General features: G+C 44.0%; 1 protein-coding gene across 1 annotated transcript in view; it reads left to right on the top strand.

Annotated features, from left to right (window-relative positions):
• The window catches only part of LOC119406011 (ceramide glucosyltransferase), an 82,547-nt gene extending 60,644 nt beyond the window's left edge, over positions 1–21,903 (top strand). Inside the window, exons 3-9 of the mRNA XM_037672860.2 lie at positions 1,791–1,893; positions 4,470–4,571; positions 6,481–6,593; positions 8,121–8,299; positions 10,563–10,649; positions 12,992–13,181; positions 15,948–21,903. Of these exons, the coding sequence (XP_037528788.2) occupies positions 1,791–1,893; positions 4,470–4,571; positions 6,481–6,593; positions 8,121–8,299; positions 10,563–10,649; positions 12,992–13,181; positions 15,948–16,121 (948 nt within the window). The 3' untranslated portion in view covers positions 16,122–21,903. The remainder of the gene's footprint in view (positions 1–1,790; positions 1,894–4,469; positions 4,572–6,480; positions 6,594–8,120; positions 8,300–10,562; positions 10,650–12,991; positions 13,182–15,947) is intronic.
• Positions 21,904–22,835: the final 932 nt, after the last annotated feature.

Below are 22,835 nucleotides of genomic sequence, written 5' to 3'. Positions count from 1 at the left end.
GTAAGCTATAATAAAACTTCAGGATAGGGCAAAACAGACAGTTGCCCTGATTAATTCGCTTCTGCATGCCTGTGTGAATCACTCTGTCCGTATCATCACAAATGACACTGGTATTATTATGGCTCTTAATTAGGTTTTGCTGTCTTTATAAACAAATGCATCACCCCCTATAGTAACTTACATTCACAGACATCTGGAAACTACTTGCTGTGTGTGACCTGTCAATATCTCTTTTACGATTGAATATGTTACACTTGCATAATAATAATAATAATAATAATAATAATAATAATATTATTATTATTATTAATATTATTATTATTATTATTATTATTATTATTATTATTATTGAGCATACACTGTAAACATAACAAATTAGTGCTTTCCCTAGATGTACAGTTCAAAGTAACTTGCCAGCTAGCTGAAATGTTAATTAATAGAGCACTGTTTTTCATGCAGGTTTTCACACTGTCATTAACTGAGCAAATTTTGTCTTGCCAGTTGTTTTTTGTCCTGATTCATATTTTGCTGCATTTGCTTGTCTGGGCTGTATGTATCACCAAGGCAACAAAAGCAAATGTACTGTCTTTTTTTTTTCTCTTTATATTTCATTCAAACATAGCAGGACATTTAGAGGCAAGAGTCGTTAATTCTGTGTCAGTGGAACGAACAGAAACATTAAAACATCCGTAAAAGTTCATTTTCGGACAAGAAGCAAGTAAAAAAAAACAGCATGGCCTTTCATGATTTAAGTTGCGAAAGCTAGGTAATAATGTCTTTGAAATTGTGAAAGATACACATATGCAGTGAAACCTTTAAAAACATATATGAAACTTGCACACACAGAACACCTGCAAAGAATTACGATGATCCTGGCCATAAAGTCATATAAAATGTTTAAAAAACTAGCTAAACTCTAGTCATGCTATGTGAAATGCTACGTAAAATGTAGTACATAAACTGGAGAAGTGGCGAAAGGCGGGCTATTTGGTACATAACTCAAAAGTTAAAAAAACAGTGCGAAGACAGGACGAAGGAAGGTGACACGAGGACGGGCGCTGACTGCCAACTGAAAGTTTTATTGAAGAAACCAGGAATATATACATACACGAACGTTTGACGTCACCCTCCTCAAATGCTATTGTCAAAGGCGCGCGCAGGAGATATTCGAAGCCTTTGCTATCCACCAAAGGGGCAAGCGATGTGTAAGCATTCCGTCGCTTGACCTGTTCGAAAAAGAAATCCGGTGTTTGACATCATGCACGTGACTTAAATTCTAATCTAATCTTTTTTTCGTTCTTTTGTGTACCTATATATTCCTGGTTTCTTCAATAAAACTTTCAGTTGGCAGTTAGTATATAAAGTGTTACGTAAATGTATGTAAAATGCTCTGTAAAGTCTAGTCATGCTATGTAAATGTAAAATGCTGCTGTCAGTGCACACTATAACTTTTTTTTTTCACAATAGGACATGCATAAATATTTTATGTTGTTGGTTTTTGGAATAAGCGTCACCTGAAATATTCAGGTCTTGTGATGTTTCAATTTTAATGCAGCCATGCATGCATGCAAGCAAGGGAATGAATGTTTCCCGACCTGCCGTGAAAACAAATGTAGTTCCGAGTCTGAGATTGTGAAGTTTGGAAACACCTGCTTTAGGGCGTTGCATCGTAAAAGCACAACAAAGGCATTGTTAAAGAGAGACTCGTGAGTGTTTTTTTTAGATGTGCCTTCGTATAAACTGCTCCTATATATGCACTAACCGTTGTCTTTTTTTTTTTTCTCACGCAGTTTGAGCTTTTGTTCTGCATTCAAGATGAAGGGGATCCTTCCATAATGCTGGTACGAAGACTAATGGAGAAACACCCATTGGTCGACGCCAGGGTCTTTGTAGGTGAGTGTCTGCCTATCATGCTCCTCGATCTTCTCTGTTTTGAATGCTGCAGCAGCCTCAGATTGAGGCTTGTGTGTGGGAAATGCATTTCTAATTTAACCGTGCAAAAATTTTCTGTTGTCCTAAACGAGACTGTGACTGTCTGAACCTAATGCAAGCAAGTACAAACAGAAAGTTTATCATTGGGCAAACTCATGGAAAGCTGAATGATGACCTTCCTTAACGGAAATGCTTGAACGCGTTAACAATGAGATGATGAAACGGATGTCACATAATACTGTTTTTAAGGCAGGTGCAACACATTCAAATGCAGTGACCGTTTCAGATAAGGCTCTGCCACGAGCACTGGTCGCACCTGTGCATGTGTAATAAGACTGGTGTGATTCTAATATTACGGTTAATAATAATGAGAAGTAACAGACAATAATGCCAAGGAAAGTATAGGGGATATTATTTGTAGTAATTATGATGTAAATGTGAAGAAACTAAAGTGGACGAAAAGATAAGTTGCCGCCGGCAGGGACTGAACCTGCGACCTTCAAATAAGATGTCCCCTTGACCTTCCTCCTCTCACGGACGATTCTTCGTGTTTGCGCCTCTTTTGCGCATGCATCAGCATCCTCGTCGTCTTCTACCACCACACACCACACACAGGCACTCTCGCTCGTTGGCGCGCATACCACAACATGACACAAACCACTTGAAATACTTAGTTTGGAACATGTCCATTTTGAGTTGCGCTAGCAGTGTACGGAACTTTGGTACCTGTCTTTTGGTGCAGAGTTGCAAATTTGTCAACCTTGCGATTCCAGTTTATTTTTTTAATATTATTTTCGATATAATATTGAGGTCTTAAGTCAAAATAGTGCCTCTCACACTTGCTGGAATGTAACTTTCTTTCTTTTACACACTGCAAATGTCATTCTTATTGTACTGGCAGTTTTTCTTACAACAGCATCTCTGATATTTTTGCGATAGGACACTTTTTTGCGATTAGGACACTTTGTACAAAAATCCAGTGCTGTTTTCGATGTGATGGTCCTAGTGTTATAAGATCCTGTCGCGCCTGCATCAAGAGAAGGCATGCAAGGAGAGAGGCTGAGCCTGTTGAGGCAGCGGAAGTGGGGAGTGGGATAGGCAAGAGAGGGAGCTTGCATTTCTCCTCTACATAAAAAGCGGCCCACTCCATGCTGCTAATCTGCTAAGGCTGTGAAAGGCGACATGCACTACCTATCTCGCCAGTTTTCTGTGACGGTTCCATAGACTGAGTGATCCTAGGATGCTTGTAGCTTCGTGTGACTGTCTCTGGCATCATTTCCGGATTACCTGCATGCCTGAGGTTGCAGCATGTGTTATTCTCAAAGAAGTGGGAAGCAACTGGACGCATTTTCTCGTGTCTGTTTGTGTTTTGTCATGCCTGTGGTGTGAAAACCAGTTTTTGCAGTCATCGAGTGAGATGTGTTTGTGTTTACGTGAGTGAAGGCACCATGCTTGTTAATTTTATTCCTATGCAAATGTTTATTGCAATATACGGGTCCAATAAAGATAAAGACTTCTCTATAGATCATAGATGCATTGCTCTTGCTATAAGCGCTTCACTTTTCAGGTTAAACATACTTTCTACCTGTATGTGGGTGGTGGAATCGAAGTTGGCTTTGACCTAAAGCTTAACTTCTGTTTCTTGTTGTGACCATTAAATCTAGGTATAAGTAAATCATAAAAAAAAATATAACAAACCTTGGCCTAGGAATCTATTAGCACTGGGAATCGAACTCATGTGCCCTAGTGGTAGCATGCAGTTTGCTATTTTGTAGCATTAGTGCTTCGTAGTTTGTGAAGACTTTTGCACACCATGCACTCAGTCTTTCATAAGTGCCACAGTTTCTTATGTATGTATCTCAGAAGCCACTGGATACAATACCGTAATGACTAAAAACCGATCAGAAAGATTTTTCTTGAGAAGATGGCAATTTCGTTTGCGCAAGCTTGGCCATGTTGCTGTAAATGAGTCAGAAATTCCTTAAATTCTGCTGGGTGGAGATCGTGTAACAGCTGCATTCTGATGCTTGTGCCTAACAGCTGCATTCTGATAGGCCGAGTGCGTTACACCCGACATTATCGCCAAGATTCGTCATGCAGCAATAGGTTTGAGTGAAAGGAATGTGTTGCATGGCACTAGCGGCGATTTCTTATTATCCTCTCAGCCACGGTGTACAGCCAGGGACAAATGGAACGTGAACAAGAAATTACAAAGTGAAAGAGCTTCTGCGAGTGACAATTTAAGAGCACACTCTTTCATCAGGTTGAAAAAGACTGTTCGCGATCACACACTAAGCGTGGGAGATGAAATAATGCCGCCATTAAGTGTACCAGCATGCTATGGTTAGGCCTAACCTGCTCCCCATTTCAGTCGTCCATGACTACTCGCTCCACGTTGTGGCTACATCTGCAGTGTGCCTCAACTGGTCGGACTGTGCGTGTCACGGCCACACCGAGACCAGAAGTGCTCTTTCTGTGTCGGAGCATATGCAGTGACCAAACTCTGACATAAGCCACGTTTTCTTTCTTTCACCCAGGGGGTTGCCCAGTTGGGGTAAATCCCAAGATCAACAATATGCAACCAGGCTACGAAGCTGCCAAGTACGAGCTCATCTTGATCTCCGACAGCGGAATTCGGAGTGAGTGTTTTCGCCTTATCTTTGGGGACTTCATCATCATCATCATCATTACTGTTATATTAAAATACAAATCTTTTTAGAGCTGTTAGATGCACTTCTATCACTCTTGGTGCTTCACCACTTTTTGGCTAAAAACAGACTTTCTACACATATCTCAATGGGGGAAATCGATGTTGTTTTTAAGGTTTAAAAAGTGTATAATATTAAACCGACAGAACACAGACACCATTCCACTTCAAGGAAAATTGGAGCTTGTTCACGTGACTTTGAAGTACAGTAGAACCCCGCTGTTACGTTCCTCACTGCTGCGTTTTCCCGGCTGTTACGTCGTTTTCCGCCGGTCCCGGCATAGCTCCCATAGGATACAATGTATTGGGAACCCCGCTGTTACGTCGTAACTGTCGGACCGTTCCCGTATGATACGTCGCGAAGTGCGCCCGGAGCCGACCGAGTGACTACCAAAGAGAGCGGCCATGGTGCATTTTCACGCAGCTTGGCCTCGTTTGACCGTAATATTGGCCGCATGAGAGGCGCAAGCAACAGAATCTTTCAATTGATGCAAACAAAAGCATGGCCTTCGAGATTCGAATTGCAAAGATGGCATCTATGACATAACTGCTCGCGAAAGCAAGGCCTTCGAGATTGGCATTTACTATTGACAAAAGCATAGCCTCTGAGATTTGCATTGCGCAAACATGGCGTGTATGACGTAATTGCTTGCGAAAGCAAGGCCTTCGAGATTGGCATTCACTTCTGCCATCGCGTTGGCGTAGACTCATCATCATCGTTATTTGTCGGAGAACGGGAGGAGTTCGAGCTGGTTGGAGCTCGCATGGTCGTGCGTGCGGTTTGCGGTCGGACTCGCCGCGCCGGTCGTGATTGCGTGTGCTTAGTTCTTTCATGCCTACAGCTGTTGGTGTTAAAAAAATCACATATGTTGATTACATTTCTGTGGATAAGGCCGTCCTAAGCTCCGCGTTTCTATCCATCGACTAGATCGCGGCTGAGCGCGCCAATTTTCTTGCTGCTCGTAAGAATTGAAATAAAATTCTGTACCACTAAATATTTTGCCGTTTTCCTGTTTTTCAGCTCTTATGTTTCCTGTCTCTTACGTTTATTTCCTACGGTCCCTTCAAAAACGTATCAGCGGGGTTCTACTGTATAATGAATTATTTGATTTACAGGCTAATACACAAATCATAACTGCCCACAAGTAATACATGCTCCTTGGTGTCAAAACATGTCTATGGGCTTTCTCGTGTTTTATCACACACACGCTTGTCTGTCCAGCAAAGCATTTTATATTGTAAGATAATGTCGGCATCAGATTTTTACAGGGTTCCATGAAACTGAGTATATCTGGAGCCTGGGCGCACAAGCCTGCAATTCAGATGTATTATTTGGACTAGGGCATGGGCGTCGGCAGGATTTCGTCTAGGGGAGTGCAAAGCCGTGTTGCATCACAGTAGTGGGGGGCAAGTGCTCGACTTGCACCCCCCCCCCCCTGGCAACACCCGTGCTAGGCTACTCCAACTCCTTTCACTACCTGTGACAGGGCATCTGTCTGATATTGGTTCTCTCAAACACTGATGGCCGAAACATTGCTGTGCCACTCCTGTACTCTTCTGCAATGATCTGACTTCATACTTGTAATTAATATTTTACGCAGTAGTGTATGAGCAAACTTTGAAAAGGATCGAAGGCAATGTGCAAACCTAGATATTTTGAATGTGGGCGTAACAAGTTATTAGGTGTAAGGAATGCCTGATTTAACGAAGTGTTTTTATGTCGGATGTGAGTATATATGTATCGAATTTTCAAGGTGTCATGCCTTTCATATTGGCTAGGGTTGTCATCTAGTTGGCTTGAACGTGTTCTTACAAGTGGCGGGGGGTCATCATATTTTCAGTGAAGGAGGACACGCTCCTGGACATGGTGCTGACCATGGCGGATGATGTGGCCCTGGTCCACCAGATGCCTTTTGCCTGTGATAGGAAGGGGTTCCCAGCCATTTTAGAAAAGGTCAGTGACCCTCTGTTGAGACGGCTTTTGGGCAGGCATTCACGAAAATTATCTTGCGTAAACATCCACTTGTGACGGTATTACAATTCTGCGTTAGATATGGGCTGTAATACAGTGACTCTAGCCAAAGGGGTGCCGAGACAAAAAGTTTGTTTAATAAATGCCAGTAACTGGAGCTGCATTTAGTTGTCACTTTCATTTTCTTTGCTCTGGCAGCATCAACCAGTCGAGGATTCTTCTCAGTTACATGCATCATGTTGCAGCTGATAATCGAATGCTACTGTACAGGGCTGATGGATCGAAATTCAGCATCAAAACTTTTAGTATAACGACAACATGCGCAATTGATTGTGGTAGCCCCATGATGTTGCTATGAATCTGGCTGTGAAAGGTAACATTGGCTCTGATGTGAGTGCTTGAGTCTAAATTGCACTGATACGACAGGAACTAGTAAAGGTGAAAACAAAAATATGTCAGCTCTAAGTTATTATGTTTTAATCTGTATATTAGTTACCTTCCCTAGAGGCTGTCAAGACCTAAAATACTATAGGTATCGGTTGAGGGATAGTATTGAATGAAAAGAGGCATATTCGTGATAGCTGTACTGCCGGCTCTATTCTGAATTTATACCCTACATCTGCAGTACATCCGCGTATATACGGACAGTATGTGTTCCCTTAGTTCAACTTGCATTATACCAGATAGGGTGCTAGAATCTTGAGTGACATCTTCCACTGTGGCAGAACTGTTTGCAATTTTATATATGCATTGCACTTCATAATATCAGATAAATTTTACTGGGCCTGGCAACAGCTTAAAGCTTTGCTTGCCAAAGACAAGCTGCTGCTCTTGTCAACCAAGCTTACCCCGCATACTTGAGCTTTGATGCTTGAATGGGTTCCTTAACACTTTCCGTTTCTTTCGTTGTCATCTTCACTACACTAGCATTAAGTGTGCGCTGCCTGCCGTCATGGCTTAGAAGCTAAGGCATTTTGTTGCAAGCACAAAATTGACAGTTTGATTTTTGGTTATGGCAGTTTTATTTCGGTGGGAGGTTAAATGTAAACATGCTTGCTGTGCACTGATACTTTTGTGTGCATAAAGAACTAAGGAACTTGGGAAATTGATTTGGAGTCCAAAATCGATTCGTGTGCATCACAATCAACATGCGTCACAATGAGTAACGTGACGTTGCGTCACAATCGTGTCATAGCGCATAATAATCCCATCAACATGCATCAGAATCATAATTTAGGCATTCAGAAACCCGCAATTTTTTTCAGCACTTGCCGAGAGAAAGCCTCACTTTCAGAGGAGATGTCCTTCATTAGTTCCTAAAGGTGTTAAACGAACCAGTGCCATGCATAACTGACAGATGCAGTAAATTTTGTTGTGCCTGGATATAATATGAAATGTGTGTAACAAAAACTCCAGAGTTAAAAAGATTTAAAAAAAAAAAAGCTGCTGCATCAGCTCGTGCCGCATCTGCTCCAGGGTTCCCCATCCTGATGCACACGTACTACGCAGGTCTATTTTGGCACGGCGCACGCGCGCATCTACCTGGCAGCTGACTTTCTGCGCATCAACTGCGCAACGGGAATGTCGGCGTTGATGCGGAAGAAGCTGCTCGATGAGGTGGGCGGCATCAGGGCGTTTGGCCACTACTTGGCGGAGGACTTCTTCTTTGCCAAGTCTTTTGAAGACAGGTTGGTGCGATTTTTCACTCAGTTTGTCATGTATAGTGATGCTCTTGCAGTGGTATGTGATTAGATTAAAGAGAGTGTCGACACACACTAGAGAATCGTTAGAAAAGCCATTCCTTCATCTTTCTTTGTTTCTTGTGCCGGGTGAGGTTTTTCTTTTTTTTAAACACTACAGTATTGCAGGTGACTGCTGGCGTAAGGCCTTCCACATAATTTTGACAAGTGGTGGAACCTAACACAAAATCGTTTGCTCGTTGTTCCATATTTAGGCTAAGCGTGTTAAGTGCAAATCGACTACTATAACAAAAGTGTCTCACTGAAGCCAATCTGAGGCTGCTTATGTTGGGTGCGTTTATTTAGGCTGTACCAAAATTTTCAAATTGCAGGTCGTACTATTCTGATCTTTGAACTGGATCGCTCTAAAGGCAGGTATTACTTCGACAGAAAATCAAGAGGCACTACCAGCCAGCAAAATTTTAATGAAATGACATTGTGGAACATATCAAAATTAATTGTAGCCGTAGCTCAGTGGTAGAGCATCGGACACGTTATTCGAAGGTCACAGATTCGGTCCCTGCCAGCGGCAAGTTATCTTTTCGTCCACTTTACTTTCTTCACATCTATATTCTAATTACTACAAATAACATCCCCTATACTTTTCTTGGCATTATCGTCTGTTAGTTCTCATTAAGGGGGGACATGGCACTTGAAAAAAAGTTTTTTATTTCTTGATCGATTTTGATTAAACTTCCTGACTTTATGCATATTTGTGTGCTAATTTCAAATATGCAATTATTTTTCTAGTATGATGTGTAGTTTTTAAATTACAAAATATTTCATGTGCCTTTTGGGGAGCAAGATTATTTCTAAGCTGACTGCATTACAAAGTAAATGAGCATATCACGATAATCTGCAATCAAAACTGTGTGCAGTGCAACAAAAATGGATGTTCTAAACCCATTTGAACAATAGTTATGGTATGTTGAACATTCGCGAGTGAGTCAATTTCACGCTAGAATTTCACTTGTGAATGTTCAACATACCATAACTTCTGTTCTGATGGGTTTAGAACATCCATTTTTGTTGCACTGCGCACAGTTTTGATTGCAGATTATCGTGATATGCTCATTTACTTTGTAATGCAGTCAGCTTAGAAATAATCTTGCTCCCCAAAAGGCACATGAAATATTTTGTAATTTAAAAACTACACATCATACTGGAAAAATAATTCCATATTTGAAATCAGCACACAAATATACATAAAGTCGCCAAGTTTCATCAAAATCGATCAAGAAATAAAGAAAAATTTTTAAGAGCAGTGTCCCCCCTTAATATTGTGTCTAACAAATAAAAACGAGCTCTTAAAAATAATCTACTTTCCTTCATACCTTCAGCAAGAAATACAAAACTTTGGAGATACTAACAGACATTTTACTCGAATGAAACAAAATTGGTCGCAGTTAAACTTTCAAGCAAACATTTTTGTGCATCGGCATTTAGTGCTACATTACCGTATATACAGATGTATATAACAAATTTCCAAATGTATCAAAGTATCTTAAGATACAATTGGAATGTATTGTATTGGACACAATCGACGTTGTGGTATCTTGTATCTGTATCTCAAATACTTCTTGCCTGAGTATCTTGTATCGTATCACGATACAATTTGAAAGTATCTTTGCCCAGCCCTGACACCTGTGAGTGACTGAAATCTGCGACCGGTAATCGAGGAGCGACTAATGATGACCGAGACTCACGCCGGCGATCGCAACGTGCTCTTCATCACACCCACGATTGCTTCTGTTTCTTTCTCCTTACGTTGGTTTCATTGCTAGCACTACCAGGGCCACATATGATAACCTTCAGTGTATCTCCACTGGTATTTCAATGTCATGCTGCTGTGCAAAAATGCAGGAGAATGACAGAAATTGTTTCAGAAACGTTGCAATTCTAGTTGCATTGGTCGACGAGCAACTTCACCAAAAGGATTGGTCGATGAGCAACTTCACCAAAACAGTCACCACTCAACCAAAGCGACCATCTGTGATGGTCGCTTCGCGGCCTCTGTCAGTTGCTGGTGCAAATGCGCTTTAAATTTTGCCTTTGTGGTCTCTCTTTTTGCCATTCAGGCAGAGCCCTTTTTTGTCTGAGCAAAGCTCTGTCATAATGGTGCAGTTTTTTACTCGCTAAATTATTATGGCCTTCTCACTAGGTTACTAAGGTACCAACATATTTTTCTTCCTGTCTGTGGCACTTGATGCAGGGGCTGGAAGATCAGGATCAGCTCCCAGCCGGCATGGCAGAACTCTGGTCTCTGCGAGGTCGGGCTTTTCCAGACCCGGGTGGCAAGGTGAGCATCTGTGTGGATCACAGCTAGCTTGAAGCATGTGCAAATTGACATTTACCCCTTAATACACAAAGAAAGCCTGGCTTTAGGCATAACATAAAACCCCGAGCAAGCGCCCCCCTTCCCTTTTTCTGGAGATTTGACATATCCGCCAACGACCGAGCAAGTGCCCCCTCCTGCCCTCCCGCCATTTTCACTGCTTCATTCACTGTTTCGTTCGCTTGACGAGGGTTTAATAACGACAGGGAATGCATGCCTATTCAATAACGCATTTCATTGGAAGCACGCGCGGCTCTTCTGCCGCCATCTTGAATTTTGATCTGTGACCGAGCAAGCGCCCCCCTTCCAAACCTTGTCGTATTGCGTTTCGCCGTAGGGGGAGTGCTTGCTCGGGATTCACGGTAGTAGCGTAGTGCTACACGGTGTCATAAATACACTTACAAATTTGCTTCATGGATGAAGTCTAACAGTGGAATAGTCTGTGAATCCAGTGATCAAGGTGAGGTGGTCGGCCAGGCCTGAAGCCTGCTGCACGGAGGTGGGGAAGGCAGCTTACCGTATTTACTCGAATCTAGGCCAGCCCCGATTCTAAGCCGACCCCCGAAATTCGCAAGGCCAGAAACAAAAAAAAAAGAACATAATCATTGTACTCGAATCTAAGCCGACCCCCCACTTTCGCACATTGTTTTTTTTTTTTTAAACATATGCTTAGATTCGAATAAGTACAGTAAATGTAGGCCTGTACAAGTCCACAGCAAGTGTCACGAATTGCGGATTGGGTGTCGCAAAATGGGCACGATGCACCATATGGGTCGTGATCATTTTGTGCCCAGAGTGTGGTCACAGGTGGGGTAAGCGTGTCACCTCGACATGACGCCTTCGCAACGTAACCTCATCTCAGAGGGGTTGGACCAACAGTTTCACATCAAAGAAAATTAGATAGCTTGTTATAATTTTCATTATTGTTAGGCAATGGTGAGAACATTTTCACCAAAAAACTGAGAGACAGCATCATGTAATTTGAGCTAGAATTTCAGTTCAATAATAATATATAGTAATACGTCTTTTTGTAGTATCTAGAAGTGAAACCTCACTCCAGAATATAAAAGACTCCAGTGTAGGCGACATTTTGGGTATTTCAGTGCTCAAACCAGAATTCTAAGGTTTCAAACTCAATTTGCAGAAATGTTTTCCTGAGAATTACAAGATTAACATCAGCTTTATAAAGATTAATTACGTAAAACTGCACAGTGCACTTTTGCTTAATGGTCGCTCTCAGCGTGTTAGCCAAAGTTGTCCGTGCTGCGCTGGAAGCTTTGAGAACGCGCATACAGTGCGCAAATGGACGGGACAAAGAAGGGTAACACAACACAAGCACTTGTGTTGTGTTACCCTTCTTTGTCCCGTCCATTTGCGTGCTGTTTTTTTCTCATAATGTATCACCAACTCGCCCAACTTTCAGTCTTACTCTTTCCAATTGGACTTGCATGCACAACGCAAATAGTCGGGTGTGCTGTAAAACTTATGCAAGTACCAGCAATAACGGTGGACCACTTGACGATGCATCTGCAAAGAGGTGGCGCGCTTCACCCGCATATCGTATTTCGACAACAGACTACTGAGTTCCTTGTTATGCTTGTACAGCGAGCGTTTTTCTTTTTTTCTGGGCATGAGTTCACCCCATCAGAAAGTTTATTCTTGAAAAGGACATTAAAGAAAAATAGGGAAACAATTTCCACCGATAAATTATTTTTTGAGAACTCCGCAGTCGTTAATTTTGCTGTCATAGCTTTACTTATAGAAGAGAAAATGAAATTCAGTCAATCAGTCAATCAAATCTTTATTTACAATCAGATATCTATATGCATGGGGATACATATTCAAACTGTCATTTTAAAGTTTCGTGCCCAAACCTCTGCATGTGAAGCACAATGTCACGAGTATGAAAGTGTTTTTTTTTTGTATCTTGGTCACATTGGCTCAACGGAATTTCTGGAAACTTGGTACTATCAACGTCAAATGAAACGCGAACAGCGGCAAGCATTCGCAGTGGTATAGCGTGTGTCGTCCAGTCATCACCATGGACGGCTTGCACTGTACCATTGCGAATGCTTGCTGCTGTTCGCGTGTCATCTGATGCCAATAGTACATCATGTCTCTGGCCCCCTCAGGCATCATTTTAACCACTCAAGAACCATTTAGGCCAATTTACTGATACGAGAAAAATAGTTTTTCCCCTTTAGTGTCCCTATAACTTAATGTTTCGGATTGTTGCATTCTGCACCATCACAACAATGCGACAATGTGACCTTACACTTGAAAACTGTGGTCTCTCGCAACGGCAGGTGGGCCAAGCTTCGGTTTGCCATGGTGCCGCACACGATGCTACTGGAGCCCCTGTCGGAGTGCATGTTGCTAGGGGCGCTGGTGGCGTGGGCGACCAGCTTTCTGTTCCAGTGGGACGCCTTTGCTGTGTACCTGCTGCACCTGCTGCTCTGGTTCCTGCTGGACTGGATGCTGCTCAGCGTCGTGCAGGTGTGTGCCTGTGTGTACTTCTCAACGGTCACCAGAGTCGCCGCACAGGAAGCCATAAAATGCTTTGCAGGGCGAGTTGGCTCAAGGCCTTAAAATATAAGCAAAGCACAAAAAACACAGGACAAGAGAGACAAGAAGACTGGACGAGCGCTCACTGCCAACTGGTTTAATATGAAAAATTGACGCAAACACACTCTCAGTACGTCAGAAGCGCGCTTGCACACACATCAAACGGCGAATCGATTCAAAAGATCTGATACAGCTTACGGTAAAGCAGCTCAAACTCACTCCCCCATAAACACAGTGACGTTAGGCTAACCAGTTGGTAGTGAACACTCCTCCAATCTTCTTGTCTCTCTTGTCCTGTCTTTTTTGCACTCTGCTTTTATTTTAAGGAAGCCATAGAGTTTACTGTGTGCTATCACGGTCAGTATGGTTTGCAACGTGCGAAAGCTGTGGAGGAACTAAGCACTCTACGAAAAGTGGAGAGCATTCTGCCACCGGGAAGTGGCGTAAACCTCCTTCTTGCCATCGTGCATGCTTTGCATAGGCCCACCAAAGCATCTCTCACAAAAGAAAATAAACCACAACTAATTAAACAATTGCTAATATAATGCACCAAACACGCCACGATTGAGCATACTTTGCTAGGGGCCGCAATGACTGCCCACACTGCTTCTTCGTGGGCCTATTGTTGCTGAGAAAGCATGGTGTTATGCGTATTGTTGGAAAAAGCAGATCCGTCTCCACTTGTTTTTCAAGGACAATGCAGTGGTCATGCAGTGGCCAATGCAGCTTGAATGTTGCACCTCGTACAGAATGTGACAGTACAGTGAAACGCCGTCGTGAGGAGGTGCTCGTTATACAGGGAGTACTTGATTATACAGAACAAGGGTAATTATCTGAGGGGCCTCATTTTCATTAGATGCAACTGTGTGAAGCTCATGCATAATGTAGCCAAGGAAAGCATAGGGGAAATTACAGTTCTTAAAGGGCCCTGCAACGCTTTTTCAGCATGGTCAGAAAACGCTGCTGATGGGTAGTCGAGGCTTCTGAGAACACGCAAGCGAAACATTATAGAGCAGCACGCGGCCTGGAATTTACAATTAATTCTCAAGGTCAACAAGAAATCGCCCCCTCTTCTCTGTACAAATGATGCCATATAGTACCCAAATTACTGCCCCATATACCCAAAGTTCACGGCCCATGGCTGATTTGAGATCGTGAGCTGTATAGTTACCGTGGCCACCACGGGATGCCGCCACGTGCCCACCCGCGCAATCGTGATCACAGTGAAAGTAAGCCGCGTGTTCCAAGAAAAAAAGATCAATGTCATGACGCGCACTGATGAAGGGACGCATATTCTTGCCCCTTCCCCTCGTCCCTGCCTGCGCGCTCGCTGGTACAAAAGGTGAGAGAATGTGCTTAAAGGGGTACTGACACAAAATTTCGCGGCCGAGATAGCCTGCTGGATCGATTCCCGTGTACGTGCTTGTACCATCTGCAAAATATCGACAGCGAATAAAGCTTGGAAGGCATTTTATATAAATTCTGAAGTTCGCGAGCGCGATCCAGCATTATAGGCCGTACCTAGTGCATTGACACCCTCGGAGGTGACCCGAAGTGACCCCCCTACTTCCCCTACGTAACCGTTGCAGCCGGTACAAGTTACGATGACGTCGTAGCCGCCATTTCTGTTTTGACGCGCTTCCCGACGAATCGCTCCTCGCCAGCGGGTCAAACCTGAAGTTATTCGCCACGTCGAAAATTCCTTCGATCCCAGCCGCAAGAAAATCGTCGCCATCAGACGACGATGACCCCGACGACGACAGACCGCGCGGAAATGCGTCACTGTTCTGTGTGCTCACGTGACCGAGCGTTTCACTCGCTAGGTGGTGATAGTTGCACCCGGCCGCTTGCCGTTTTTGGAGCTCTGTCAAACCGAAACTGAGGCTGTGTCGGTAATGAGAAGCTTGTAATTAATTATCTGTCGCGCGCTGCCGCAAACGATGTGCCGTGTTATGACTAACAGGCCCCCAGCAACACATTGCAGCAAAAAAACGCGGGGCGAAAATTTTTGTGTCAGGACTCCTTTAAAGTATGCGGCAAATCCCTGTAACTCTGCTCTTACTTCATGGATTCTAACAATTTTTGTGGCAGTTGATTCGCGACGCAATAAGCTCTTTTAAGCCATTAGACGATTACTTGGAAAAGTTTCAGGGCCCCTTTAATTGATGTGCAGTAGTAATTATGACATAGAGATATATGAAGTGGACAAATTGCGGTTTGTGGGGACTTTTAGATGTGAGCTACCAGTTGTGCCTCGATGGTGGCTCCTTCCCCGTCCACTTTCTTGGTTGTTTTTAGGCGTGTAAACCTGGGAGTGTTGGCGAGCCCAACAAAGTCATGAAATATGCACGAAGAGGGGAAGGACTTGTTATAATGTTGTAAACGTGGTAAGTGATGATTACACAGACCTTCAACATAATGACCATAAATTCATTCACATCTCAGCAAATGTTCTAATGACACATTAACAGCTGGAAAGAGCATCTTTACAAGTTTTGTCGCATGCCTTGTGCTGACGCTGCGCAGATAAACTTCAGTGAGGAGTGGGTCGGGACATTCAGACATCCCCCCTGCAATCACGCGTGATTGTCTTGACAGTACTGAGTATAATGAGCGAATGCAAAGTCTATTTTTTCTGCTTGTCTCTAACCTCCTCGCCCGTATTCTCTCCCCCTTTTTCTTACCTCCCCAAAACAGAATGGGCTTCTTCCATTCAACAAATGGGAGTTTGTGGTCGCGTGGACATTCCGAGAGTGTGGCGCCCTCTACCTTTTCCTGCACGCCCTGTGGAACCCGACGATTCGGTGGCGCGCAGGACTGTATCGGTTACGATGGGGCGGTACCGTCGAGGTGGTCAAGCCGGACTCTTAGTGAAGCGTCCCGCTCCCCGACCTTTAGGAACAAAAGAAAGTGCCGCGACGTAGCACGCAGCTCCGACTGTGCCGCCACAGCAAAGGGTGTGAACAAGGCAAATGGCGTGGAAGAGAATGTGCCGAGCTGCGGAAAGTGCCCTTTCCACACACCCGCTGCCGGTCAGCGCCCGACGGTCTTCTTCCAGTGACGGCAGATTGTTTGTGTCATTCCTTCGTGGTTCCTCATTCGGTGGGTGTGCGCGCCGGCCACCGCGCGGGGGTGGCCGGCTCGATTGCTTTTCGACGAGTGAATGCAACGACTTGGCGTTTGTTCCGTGCCGACTCACTCACTGTTGTGCTGCGAATGGAAAGACAGCGTCAAGCAGCGGCCCCTAGTCGGCGGTGCCAGCCGTTCCGTTTTTTTTTTTTTTTCCTCTGTTTTACTTCAAAGTGCCGGGAGCTCGTGCTGGTTGCGCGTTTCAACGGCAAGACTGGATTTCAAAAGTGCGTCTCGAGCGAGTGTGCCTGTGTGTGCGTGTGCGTAGACTTCCGTGTGTTTTGTACATAGAATGAAAGGGACTCGTGAACTCTTTACTCTTTTTGCTCTGAAACCACTGTCTCTATCCCCTTTGCCCTTTTTTTTCTTCCCTGTCTGTTCTTCTTCTTGTGTTATTGTTACATTTTGTTGACATCGTTTCCGTCGCGCTTTTTGTTTTGGACTCATCGTGTTGTTGCTTTGGGGCCGAAGAATGTGACATACTCGCGCCGTGGGACACACGCATGTCGTTGGTGCCGGCACATCGATTGTTGTCGCGCCGAGGTTTGTTCACGGACATCGCGTTCCTTCCTTTCTTTTCCCTCTCGTTTTCTGTATTTTTCGTACGCCATACCTTGTTGCTTCCTCAGCGACTTTTTTTTAACTGGACGCGAGGTCGAGCCTTGCGTTTGCATTGTTTTTCTGTTTTCCAGTGTTGGTTGTTGCCTATGAGTTTGTTGGTTGCTCGTTGTTTTGAGTAAAGAAGAAGACCTGACCATGCCTTTTTCTTTCTCGAAATGCAGTACAACAGGCATGTAAGAATAAAAATTTTCGACGGCCTACAAACTCGCGAAGGCTAATAGACTACGATGGCTTTTATCGTGTGAAAGATGATGGAAGTTGAGTCTTAGGGAATGCAAAGAACAATTGTGCTTGTGGTGGTCCTGGTACCACTCTGAGGAAAAAGTGCTTTTGAATGATGTTCTTGTGACGTCATGTGTTGCTGTATATACAAAGTATAAACGAAGTGACCAAGGAGCTTTTGTTGGTACATGCGGTTAAGTGGCCACGTGTCGTTTTGTGCTGTAACAATGTCATAAGGTCAAGTTTTATGGTATGCTGAAAGTATTTCACTTTCTTCTCTTTTTTAAATGCTGGCATTGTGTATCGTGAATTTGCAGACGTTATTTATTTCACGCGGTGACAGTTCAAGCCCAACGAAAATGCCGCAGCAAATTTTCTAAAGGAACAAAATAAATACACCGCAAAGGTTGTCCTTCACACAACCCCCTGCAGTTCTTGGCGGAATGTAGTGCCTGAAATTTGTGCTTTTCGTGATTAGGTGCGATCTGGCTTTTTCGGTACGGCACTCCAGCAGATATGCTTCAACTTAGGTCTGGTCGGGCAGGTAGTGTCTACAGGTACACGTCAAAGTGGAACGTACGATTGCTCTAGTCAGAAATTACGAGAGACTATCTTTTGAATCGACAGCTAGATTGCTGTGTCGAACGTGACAGGTGCGACGAAAAAGAAAAGGGATCCAGGCGTCTAGTAAGTGGTCTTGCAATGTTCTCTCACTTCGCTTGCCGCCTCTTGACAAACATTCCTCGGGACCGGAGTTGCTGTGCGGTTTTTTTTTAGCCTCTCCATCATTATCTCCGTGTGGGTCTTCCACAGCATCCTTAATTTTTGGTTCGGCAATGAGAACTGCATCTTTCTCCAGCACAGCTGATCTTGCATACTATACAACGTCCACTTTGACGTTTGGACGTTGATGACATTTCTTAACATTGTGTCAGTCTAATGCACCAGTCTTGCGCGTTGCAAATGTGTGTGCTGTGTGCGTAATTCCTTGCAGCAGTTGTAAGCGTGTACGGATTGCGGCATCTTGCTAATATGCACCAGTGAAGAACATAAAATTCAGGCTTCCTTCTTTCAAACAAGATGCGATAAAACACTTCAGAAAAATCTGTCAGAGCAAGGCAATGATAACATGAATGGCTTTTGTTTTACGTTATTGAGACTGGGATCCAAACTCTTGCCACAGTCTAGCATACTTCCACAGACGAGCAAGTCTACAGACCAAAGCAAACTGCGCAACTTTTCTGAACCCTCTACGTTTTCGTTGTCAGTGTTTTGTCTCCTGAAAGTATGAAATGTTTCCTCCAGAACTTTTACATAGCCTTTTTTTAACAAGCAACATTTCTACTGAGCTTTTATATATGTGGCGTTTTACAATGGGAAAGTAATAACAAACGTCATTCTGCTGCAAAAAAAAAAAATAATAATGTATAGGTTTTAGACAATGCATCAACGTAATATACAGACCGTAACAAAAGAGCTGAGTGCCGCAGGGGAAAGTAATTTGCAAGCAAACCTGCAGAGTGAACTTGCAATAATTTAGGCTCTGGCGGGTAAAACTTTCGTGTAACTCGGAATAATCTGAGACTGGTTGGCATGCTTGTCCTTAGTGTGATTTCCATTATTCAGAAACTAGCCTGTAGACTCGTTGAAACATTTGTACTTTTCCAGGGTGCGGAAACCCAACGGAAGTGGCTGATCGGAAGCAACCACATCTGCGTTAATTTGAAATTTGTTCGCTGGCGGTTTGAATTCTTCCAAATTGTCTTCAAAACGAGTGCATACTGGGTGTTAGAGCTTCCATGCCTGGTGCAGCATGTCATTCGAACTAGATGCCAGTGGTCGCGTCATGCGTTCGCCGTTCTGAATCCTCAGTTGTGAGTGCATGATGTTCTTTGGAGCCAAACCGTGGCATGCCGCTCACCCCAGTTCATTTCCTTGTTCGTACAATAACTTTTGAATTCAAGAGTTCCTATGTTAACTCCTAAACCTTTACGTGTTGTTCGGTGTTGTCAATTCAAACAATAATTTGCGGTTCCCATGAGTTAGTTATTGTAAGCCGACTGCAACTACGAGCAAAATTGCAAAATTGTACTTCTGCACAATTTAATGCTTTGACCATTGCATTAGAAACACTGTAAGAAAGACCTGTTCATGCGTTCTGTGTTGTCGCAGACATCTGGAACTCGTGCAGTTTTGCGATACATCGATATTGGCTGTACGACCTTAGACAACTTGTTATTCGAGGGCACCATGGAAGGAAGCGCTCGAGTCTGCCTACCTTGGCCACAGTGGAGATGGCGAAACGTTGAAATTGCTTGTTTGATACACGAACGCTGCCTTTTCGAAGTTCATGGTCTTGCTCGTCAACATATTGCGAGAGATGTTTCTCGTGAGTTCATGCTCACACTTTGTGCAAGAGTGACGACATACTAGAAGAGGCGCACTAGTGTTGGGGTGAGAGATGCCACGGTCCTGAGCACTCTGCATAATTTGCAACACAGGCGGGGCTACGGTAACCGGGAAGAACGAAAGAAAATGTGGCATGCGCTGTTTGCCACAGGCAAACTCCGCTCTGTCCCATTACCATGCAAGGACTACATTACAATCTACTTTCCACACTGCGTAAACAGTCAGTTCAGTAGTGTCTGTGGTGTATTCTTTTGATTCTGCATTTCGCCTAAGGTACCTGTATTGTTTTATCCGCATGGTCGGTCAGTTTGAGATTGTCTGTAAATGTATTCTTTTAATGTCTCATTTTGTCCGTGGTATCTCATTTAAAAGTGTTGCCGTGCTCCCGGAAAACGCACAGCCACGGGACACGTCCCGCATTTTGTCATCCTCGTAGAGTGGTAGGTGCGCGTGCACCAAACAGGTTGTAGTTTCCAGTAAGCTCAATTCCAGGTTTTACAACCTCTAGCAGCACCCTTCATCACTGCCTAGTTACCAGTACCGTCTAACCAGACACTCGTGTTTTTAGCCTGTCAATTCCATGATTGTTGTAACTGCCACGTCGCTAGCCAACTGGGTACTGGCCTGTTTGGTGCAAGTGCTGTTCGTCACCTTTTCAGTATGACCTCTTCATCTGCATGTTTTAGTGCTTCAGGAGGTTGCATGCAATCCTGATCCATATCCCGATCAATTGATCGGGATTGCCGGATGTGCAATCCTGATTGACTGATCAGATTCGTCGGGATTGATCAGTCCTGATCAAGTATGCCGCGAGTATTCTGTTTTCCTGTGCTCTCGCAACGCAAGGATATTCAATGGGACCTCCAGCACCAGCTTTTGGTAAACTGTGAAGCCTTCTGCAGACACTCTGCTTGTGTATTGAATCGTGCAGAAACTGCAGATGCTATTGGCTGTTAACTCCTGCCACAAGCTTTACGTTTGTTTGGTTAAAAGAAAAGTTAGATGTTCCACCTCACAAGGTTAATGGATGTATGCAATAGCTGCTCGACTGAATGCCGCGACCTTGGACAATGCAAATTGCTCCCACGAACAAATACGCTGCTTCTGCAGTCCTACTGCTGCTCTCTCGGGGCTGTCCACAAATCTGCGCTTCACATCGAACTTGCGATAAAATGCTGGCTTTACATTGCCGCAGGCTCGAGAAGAGGCTTCCAAACGAAGGTAGCCGATGATCACACCACACACCCACGAATGCGTCTTCTTGTGTAATGCACAGTCTACTGTGGGCAGTGCTCCAGATAGGCTTCAGCACCACTGTCTGTGAACGCCTTACGGTACATAGTGCCGAATCCTATTTGACATAATGTGATATGTCGTAAGCTTGCGCTCTTTGCTGCTTCCATTGGACGAACGGGAACGGCCATGTCTTGTTTTGAATTAGCGTGTTGTTGCTCATGGCTCGTTCGGTGTGCTTCCTGTTAATGAACAAGAATGTTTGTGCATAATGTCTATACATTGGACTTACACTCTATGGTCTCAACACACCGGCGTTGACAGTTGCGCCCGACGTTCTGCAGCATCACAGATTTTCTACGCAGTCTTCTTTCTGTGGTGCTTTACACCATTCTTTTTACAACGAAGCATTGCGTTGCTTTGCATTGCCCAAGGTTTTGCACACTGCAGCTCTGTTGGTCCTGTAGTAACTAAGTTTTGTCGGAGCCATTGCTCTCGTGCTTTTGCAAGCGATGGCGGCAGAAGGAATACTGTTGTCGAACTGAAAATTGTGCTTTGCTTTAGTTTACTCTGTCGTGTAGCTTGGTCAGCGCAAAGCTGGAGCTGGGGTAAACTGCCAGCAGCCACTAATAAAAAAAGCTGTGCCCGTTTCGTAAGAAACGGCGGTTGGGCATTCGACCTCTGCTCCAGTTCTGCTCTAGCCACGGCTGCATCACTTTCGTCACATGCTTTGTCCGTGAGCAGTGTGTGTTCGTGTTTAGAAATGTCTCTCGCTGGGACGATGCCATGTCGCTTTTTACATTGTGCCGTGTAAAGGCCCGCGCATTTTTCACGTCGAGATTTGTGCCCAATGTTGCCGCCTCGATAAGGATGCAGCATTACTGTGAAAGACAATGAAAGTGGGACGGGGGTATCGAGTTTTCTAATTGACCAGTACTACCATTGCATTGTTCTTGATTTTGAGCATTTTTTTTACAAGACTCAGCCCAAAGTGCTTTTTGTTATTGCAGCGAGCAAAAAAAGGTGACAAATAAACAAAGTATAAAGATAACAGCTGATTCAGTGTCCATCTCTCTCGCCAAACATCCTTGGTGTGAGAGTGTGTGCGTGTCATCTCCGCTGCATGCAGTTACCAACCGTTAACAACAGATACTCTTTTGTGACATCGTGTACCTGTTGTGGTGGCTTGGTGGCCACAAAATTGCGCTGCTGAGCACAAGGATACGGGTTCAATTCCCAGGTAAGGCAACTGCACTTCGAAGGGGGTGAAGTGCAAAAATGTCAGCCTACTTAGATTTACGGTAGGTGCACGTTAAGGAGCCCCACATACTCAAAATTAATCCAGAGTCCTCCCCACCACGGCATGCCTTGTAATCGAATTTCTGTTTTGCTGCGTGAGACTTCAGAGTGCATTTTTTTTTGTCGATATCTTAGCTGTGCGACCCATTAAAAATGTGCTACTGCATTCCATTTACAGTTCCCTTTATTATTGTCTTCCTTAGCAAAGGTGGACACATTCGCACAGGCAAATTATGACACAGATCATGTCAAGAATTTTTCAGTTGGTTGTTAAGAAGTTTGAAGACATTCACCTTTAACAGGTTTCAGTTTTTCCATCACAAATAAAGCACTTGATGTGGCAAAATCAGCGAGCACAGGCTCGCAGCACACCCAAAGAAGGTTGAGAGCCCCCTCCCTCCTTTGACAGTGAACTAATGGATCCATAGTGAAAAACAGCGCGACGTAGACACGCTGCGTAGACGCGCGACGTAAACTATGGATTTGTACCGACTAGCTCGCATCAATTCGCTCGTAAACTAATGTTTTGCTATTTACATACGCAGTGCTTTCTCGGCACACTATGAAGAAACATATATTATAGCAACCTGTGCATTACGGAGGCGCTGCCAAGATTCTGTCAGCTACCTTGGCGTACAGAACTCCTGACAGTCTCTGAAAGCTGCATGAGAT

This window comes from Rhipicephalus sanguineus, chromosome 9 (genome assembly GCF_013339695.2).
Source record: "Rhipicephalus sanguineus isolate Rsan-2018 chromosome 9, BIME_Rsan_1.4, whole genome shotgun sequence".
Lineage (NCBI taxonomy): Eukaryota > Metazoa > Arthropoda > Arachnida > Ixodida > Ixodidae > Rhipicephalus > Rhipicephalus sanguineus.
The sequence above is the reverse complement of the archived record's forward strand: the minus strand, read 5'-3'. Positions and strand labels throughout refer to the sequence as shown.